The sequence below is a fragment of the Neophocaena asiaeorientalis genome, unplaced genomic scaffold (assembly GCF_003031525.2).
Source record: "Neophocaena asiaeorientalis asiaeorientalis breed wild unplaced genomic scaffold, Neophocaena_asiaeorientalis_V1.1 scaffold242, whole genome shotgun sequence".
NCBI lineage: Eukaryota > Metazoa > Chordata > Mammalia > Artiodactyla > Phocoenidae > Neophocaena > Neophocaena asiaeorientalis.
Genome location: NW_020172451.1, coordinates 6,216,077 through 6,223,749, shown reverse-complemented (window position 1 = coordinate 6,223,749; position 7,673 = coordinate 6,216,077). Strand labels below are relative to the sequence as shown.

Below are 7,673 nucleotides of genomic sequence, written 5' to 3'. Positions count from 1 at the left end.
CTTTTTTTTTTTTTTTTTTTTTTTTCAGTACGTGGGCCTCTCACTGTTGGCTTGTTGTGGAGCACAGGCTCCGGACTCGCGGGCTCAGCGGCCATGGCTCACGGGCCCAGCCGCTCCACGGCATGTGGGATCTTCCCAGACCGGGGCACGAACCCGTGTCCGCTGCATTGGCAGGCGGACTCCCAACCACTGTGCCACCAGGGAAGCCCTTGAGTCCATCTTTTTAAAACTTGGGCTCCTGTGATCACTTGTCTCTGTTAGACTATAATATCAAATGGAGGGCTTCCCTGGTGGCGCAGTGGTTAAGAATCCGCCTGCCAATGCAGGGGACATGGGTTTGAGCCCTGGTCCAGGAAGATCTCACATGCCGCAGAGCAATTAAGCCCACGCGCCACAGCTACTGAGCCTGTGCTCTAGAGCCTGTGAGCCACAACTACTGAAGCTTGTGCACCTAGAGCCCGTGCTCCGCAACAAGAGAAGCCACCACAATGAGAAGCCCGCGCATCGCAACGAAGAGTAGCCCCTGCTCACCGCAACTAGAGAACGCCCGTGCGCACCAATGAAGACCAAAAGCAGCCAAAAATAAATAAAATAAATTTATAATATCAGATGGTATTTGATGTCAGACAAAATTATACACCTAATTAATCTAAGTTCATAGAACTAATGTGTTTTAGTTTCCAGCAAACCCCAGGGCCTCACCCTCATCTCTTGCAGCACTTGAGCTTTTTGTATCAGGAAAGCACCCACATGGCGATGATGTTTCTATTCTTATTTCATCCTGGCAACCTCCCTCGAAGACCAGTATCATTTTCCCTCTTAGAGATGAAAACCCTGAAGCTCAGATTAGTCAAGCAACTTGCCCAAGGTCACACAGACAGCTAGTAATGGCACAGCTGGGATCAGAACCCAGATCTTTCCAACTACAGAGCCAGTGCTCTTTCCACTAAGCCCACAGCTGCGGGGAAGGTTCCGGGGGTGTTGCCATATGAACAAAATTTTATCAAACATGGACTTTGCTTTAACCAGCAGGCAGGAAGTAAGTGGGGTTCAGGAAGAGTAACCTCCAAAAAAAAAAACCATACACACCACAAAATAATCTGATTAGGAAAGGAATTCCTCATGGGCACAGACTAACAAGAAGGTGCTCCAGCAAGCTCAAGGGTAGTGGGTTCAGCCTTCTGGCCACCTGCCTGTACTGTCCAACATGATGTCACATCACCGCCGTCCATTTTTCCATACAAAATTCAAAAGTAATGCCTATTCTCAGGCCAAGCCCGGTAATTAGTGTACGTCACACCAAGTCATATCAAGGCTAAACGTGGAAAGGAAGCTCTGAGAATGGACAAATTGACAAGACCTTAATTAACACCTCTAACCTCTCTCATTAATCCAACTCTCCTAACAAGGTAAGTCTACCACCTTCACTGAGAGCTAAGCCATACCTGCTGCCACCTAGATCTGACCACAGATGCCTGGCTGGTTTTGGGGTATGTTCATCTCATCCCCCAAATCCCAGCCACAAAAGAGGGAGGAGGTGTCAGACACAATTGGCTTGGTCTCTGTATTCATCCAGAAGAAATCATGGGCATTACCTCCCAGAAGCTGTCGCTGGACACTTCGACTCCAACGGAATCATCATAAGTGACAGACATCTCTTCAAAGGGTGAGGGAGCAGCAGGGAATGCTTAAATTCAGAGGGCAGCTTCAGATGCTCAAAATCCGTAGACAAACCTATAAAAGAAAAACATATCATTGTGGTTTTAAATTCCCAAGGTAAAAAAGCAAGCCACCTCCATTTCACAACTTCCATTTCCATTACTGACTTCAGTACAGAGCAGTCTAAAATGTCTCCTTTTGGTGGGAGAAAGTCAATAAACTCTAAACTTGGCACTGACATACATGTGTGTGTTATAAACGTGTGTGTATATTTCACAGTAACAAGTAAACCTTTCAACATCTTAACTGAGGAGCTCAAAGAGCTTTCTACAAACAGTCCCTGTGCTTAAATCAACAGACTGATAACCTTAATTGGCCTCATCTCTTGGAGAAGGGGACAGAGAACATGTGAGGAGAACACGCCAAAGCAGAGTCCCTGCATCTCGGGGCTCACTCTGTTCCAGCCTGTCCTACCCATCCGACAGGACTAGGACCTGGGGTAAAATGTGAGTGGAAATAACCCACCTTCGACACCTGACTCCACTCTCCACAGAGTTTCCACCAGGCTTTGCTTGTGTTGGGCGCTGTCTCCCCCTTTCCATGACTGGCTCATTTCAGCCACTGATGCCCCAATTCAGACCAGTTTATTCTGACACAGTCTGTGTGAGGGTCAGTTAGAAAGAGTAAAGTTCTAAATCCGAGCAAGGGTAACAGGGTGATTATTTCCCTTGCCAGAGGGAAGAAGTTGAAGGACCCCCCGCTATATTCACAAGCACAAATCACGTTGATGGAATGACCTGTTCCATAACCAGATGAGATTCCCTGACTTCTTGGTGAAAAAGTGATTCCACCCTCCCTTATATATCACCCTGCATTCAGACCACACAGCCAGAGATCTGAAACTTTCCTAACTGCCGCAGTCAGGAGTCCAAAGCCTCAGCTTAGCCAGAGGAGGGAGAAGGTAGGGCAGGGTAGGCAGAGTGATCTACATTGTTACACTTACAAGGTGCAAGACTTTGCTTTGCTCTAGGTACTTTCCCACATGTTATCCTACTTAATCTTCGTGATTCCCTGTGAGACAGTCTAGAAGCAGAGTAAGGAATATCAGCTGCCTGGGCTCTAATCCCAGACCCATTACTCACTAGCTGGGCAACAGTGGGCAAGGTACCTAAGCTCTCTGTGCCTCAGTGGCCTTATCTGTAAAAGAGAGACAATACTGCAAGGAATTACTGTGAGGGTAAAAATGCAGCAGGACATACAGGGGTGAACAGTACGTGGTCTCCAGTAAGTGCTATGTAGTAAATGATAATGTAATTATTATTAGATAGTAATTATTATCACTATCATTACTTTTATCTCTACTTTACAGCTCAGAAAACTGATGCTAAGGGAGGCTAAGTAACTTGTCCACGGTCACCCTAGCAACGAATGGTGGAGACCAGCAGGACACCAACTATGCCTGTTTGTTAAGGTGATGTTCTATCATACCAAGATGTTTTCTAAAAATGATCTCAAATTTAAATAAATCAGGTATCTTATAACCTAAGATCTAATTGCTAATTAAAAGGTTTAATCTGATGTATTTCACAGCTTCCAAACTTGAATACAGCTCTGTACGGACAATAAATTTGAAGTAAAGAGCAAATTATGGTACCTCGAAGCCAAATACTCCAAATGCACGCACTCTGTAACCAGGCAGAGTCGCATGGGTGCCACACACGCACTCTTGCAGACAGCATGCTGGTAGGATCTCTGCTCCATAATCACAGAGGCAGCGTGTCCTTTTCATCCCTGGGATATAAATAAAGGCCGGACAGGCTTCTCTGGCCTGGGCCCTGGTGCTACGTTTCACAGCATTCCCTTCCTGTGGAATCCGATGCTCTTAGCCAGGGCCCTCCTAGAAGCACCCCAGTCCATGATTGCAGCAGCAGAAAGTTTTCTACCCAGAGCAGCTGGTCTCTGCTCCAGGCTCCTCAGGGAATATCTGGGCTTTCGGCTCAGGCTAGTCTCAAAGTGGCCAAATCAAGCCACTGGCTGGGCTGCCTGGCCAGCTCCGGGGAGCAGCTGCAGGGGACAGGTGCAGGGAGATCGGGGGCCTGCTCTGGGCAGAGAAGCAGCTTGACACCTGAAAAGCTCATTTTCAGGAATTCATTTTCTGCCTGGATTCAGCCCTGGTTTAGACACTAACAGAAGATGAGTTCTGCACAAGATTTATTAAGAGCCTACTAAGTGCCAGGAGCCAAGAAGAGATTGCCACCAGGCTAAGCACGAAAAGACACAGACTTCTAGGAGCAAGAAACTGAATCACCGGGTACAGATGCCCTGCCCAGTAACAAAACCAAGAAACACCAGACCTGCAGAGGGCACTGGAGATGAGGCATGTGTATACCTGACCTGTGGAAACAGGGAAAGTCCATCTTTCTTTGCCCAAGTCACAGAGTGGCAACTTGGTAATTTTCCCTGTCAGTCCAGGGACCTGTTTCTCACCAAAGCACTGTGCTCAGCGACTGCGACATTCCCAAGATCAAGGCCAAGCTGACCCCACCAGCACCCCACGTAGCCACAGCCCAACGTGCAATGACTGCAGTCAGCTCACCTATCTGTGTGTGTGTTGTTTAGAGTTGCTTCTAATGCAGAACCAGCTCCCCTGCACAGATTCTCAGCTCTTGTTGCCCATCTCCCCACTTACACATTCTCCAAGCTTATATATGGATGTCATTAAGTAAATGCCATCATCTAAGTAAAACAAAATCAGGAAGGCCAATCTCTTTCTGTAAAACTGTGCAAGGCCTTCCATTTATATTAATAACTGACTTTTGGAAGCTCCGTGCCACCACTTCACTTCTGACTTGTAATAATTCAGAATTCATGACACTTTCCTTCTGAAGCCTCAAAGCAGATCTGTTCAGTCTCCTCTAAGAGGTCAGAAGTCAGCAAAGACATTCAAAGTCCTAGAGAGGAAACCGAGGCAAGGCATAAAAAAAACCCAAGTAGACAAAGAAAGTAAGAGGAAGAACTGAAGATCTCCTGCCCAAAGAGTTAGTGAGATAATGTAGATGAAAGCCTAGGATGGTGGCAATCAGGAAAGCTCAGATTCATGAGCTCTACCACTGATGAGCTAGGTGACCATGGGAAAGCCATTCTGTTCTCTGAGCCCCAGCTTCCTGAGCTGTGTTCTACCAGGTTTGAGTGAGGGTTAGACGAAATGGTGCATGAAGGCCCCAGGATCCCAGGTTGCAGCCCATGGCAGGGCCTCCCTCAGTGGGAGCCTCGTCCTAGGCCAACACCCTTGGCTCCAAGTGTCCTCACTCTTCCCTTCGGCTCCACATGACAGCCGTAAGGCAGACAGGAAAAAAAAGAGGGGCCTGGGGGACCAGGGTCTGTACCACAGAGGAAAACCCAACTGGTATTAAAGCACCAGTTGACCTGAAAACTCATCGCTGACATTCACAGAGCCACACCAACTTCTGTGGGGCTTGAGGTCAGGCCGCCGCGGTCACCCAAGCGGAATTCTCAACCAGCATCTCCCAAGGTCCCCCTTTCCTGCCCTGCAGTAGGGGTCCTGCCCAACCGTCCACCCCTCCCAAAGCACCCTGTACCACCCTCAGTGATCCTGGTCTCTCCTCCCTCTCTGATAACCCCCTCTCCTTCTCCCCATCACTGGTACGCCCCATGGTCCATTCTTGAGGCTCTTCCTGTACCTCCCAGCAATGTTTCATCCCTTCCTATGACTTCAAATGTCACGAATATGTGGGAAGCAGTGGCACCTCTTCCAAGAGTCAGCCCCTCAATAAAATAAGAATGAGAATATTTTCCTCACAGGACTGAAGGAAGATTAGAGACAGGGAATCAAAGTCATGTGGCATACATCTGACATCCTAGAAGTGGTAGCCATTGCTCTTAAAATCACCAACCAGCAAACCACCAAAAGATAGTGAGAAATGCCAGTGACTGGGGCTGGATTTGCTTTTTGTTTTCCCATGATTGTTGCTACTGGGATAAGCACTTGTACGAGGCTTCCCCTACCACCCTGATACTATCACCAGCCCTCCTTCACTCAGCAATGGGGAGGCCAGTCATCACCTAATGCCTGGGAAGACATCCTCATGAGCCAGACACTGCACTAAGTGTCTTGCATGTGCTGGCAATCTGCAAGGGTGCTGGCCTAGGATGAGCTTCCATTGAGGGAGGCCCTGCCATGGGCTGTGACCTGGGGTCCTGGGGCCTTCATTTAATCCTAATGACAACCCTCTGAGGGAAGTGTTAGCAACATGCTCCTTGTTAAAGGGATACTGAGTCACAGAAAGGGTAAGGAGCTGGCCCAAGTGGTGGAGTTGAGATCTGAATAAAGGCGGGTTCACACCAGCCATACTCTTAACCACTGACAGTAACTACCTCAGTGCTGAGCTCAAATCTTCTAGAACATAAAATGTGAAAAACAAACACTTGCTGCTGTTTCTTTATGAGTTACTACTAAAGTCCAGTCCTCACGGACAGTCTGCTGATCTTAGCCTTCATGTGCATGTGAGTTGCAACACTGATTTTAATCTGATTTCCCTCACTAATGTCTTGTATAAATTGTATGCGTTGCCCTATGTCCTACCTTTTCATTGCTTAATGGTGTCATCTGTTGCATAAATATTCTTAATTTTAATATAGTCTAACATCAATATTTTCTATTATAGTTAGTGCTTTTTATGTCCTGTTTAAGAAGTCTTTTCTTATGCTGAGGTCATAAAGATATTAATTATCTTTTAAATGGTTTTGTTTTGGTTGGTTTTTACTTTTCATACCCAGAAATTATTTTTGTATGTGATATGATATACAAGTTTCATTTTTTTCCATATGGATATCCAACTTTCCAGCATTATTTGTTAAAAAGAGCTTATTTACTTCCATATTCTGCAGTGCCACCATTGTCCACAGATGTGTGGATCTTTATGTAGGCTCCCTATTCTGTATTCTGTTTGTTCTTGTGACAATACCACATTGTCTTAATTACCACAATCTTATAAGAATTCTTGGTATCTAGATGAAGAAGTCCTCCGACTTTATTCTTCAAGAGCAGCTTGGCTATGCTTGGATGTATGCATGTACGTATTTATTTAGCTACACTGGGTCTTAGTTGCGGCACGGGGGATCTTTTAGTTACAGCATGCGGGATCTTTAGTTGCAGCATGGGGGAATCTTGTAGTTGCAGCATGAGGTCTCTAGTTCCCTGACCAGGGATCGAACCCAGGCCCCCTGTGTTGGGAGCACAGAGTCTTAGCCACTGGACCACCAGGGAAGTCCCACGGCCCTCTGCATTTCCATATATGCCTTAAAATCTCCTTGTTCAGTTCCAACCAACCAACGAACCAACTAACTCTGCTGGGATTTTGATCAGGATCTCGTCGAATCCTCAGACCACTCTGAGTTAATGGACATCTTTACAATGCTGAGTCTCCTAATCCGTGGAATGCATTTCATTTATTCAGGCCTTCTTTAATTTCTCTCAATATTGATCTGTACTCTTTTTATAGAGTTCACGCACACCTTTTTGGTCAGTGTACTACTCAGCATTTAATATGACATTGATATTATAAATCGTATTTAAAATTTTTTTTCACTTTAACTGTTTATTGCTGACATATAAAGCAACTGATTTTTGTATACTTACCATGTATTCACCAACTTTACACTATTTATTTCCTTTTTTTGTACTTATTATTTCTAATTATCTATAAATTCATTTGGATGACCTATATACACATTCATATCATATTCAAATAATGACAGTTTTATTTCTTCCTTTGCAATTCTTAGGGCTTTTATTTCTTTTCCTTGCTTTTTTGCACCGGAGAGGACTTCCAATAAAATGTGGAGCTCCTTTCTGGTCTCAAAGATGAAGTATTCAACATTTCACCATTAAGTATAATGTTTGCTATAGGATTTTTAAAAAACTATCACTTTTCAGGTTAAGGAAGATTCCTTCTACTACAATTCTACTAAGAGCTTTTATCACATATGGATGT

The 7,673-nt window shown here is 45.4% G+C and overlaps 1 protein-coding gene across 2 annotated transcripts in view; it reads right to left on the bottom strand.

The window, feature by feature from the left end:
* Nucleotides 1-1,736, bottom strand: part of PACSIN2 (protein kinase C and casein kinase substrate in neurons 2) — a 44,059-nt gene extending 42,323 nt beyond the window's left edge. Inside the window, exon 1 of one of the 2 annotated variants that reach the window (XM_024737455.1) lies at nt 1,596-1,736. In XM_024737455.1, coding sequence (XP_024593223.1) covers nt 1,596-1,655 — 60 coding nt within the window. In that variant the 5' untranslated portion in view covers nt 1,656-1,736. The remainder of the gene's footprint in view (nt 1-1,595) is intronic. The other variant, XM_024737456.1, reaches the window with a different exon arrangement.
* Between the last annotated feature and the right edge of the window lie 5,937 nt (nt 1,737-7,673).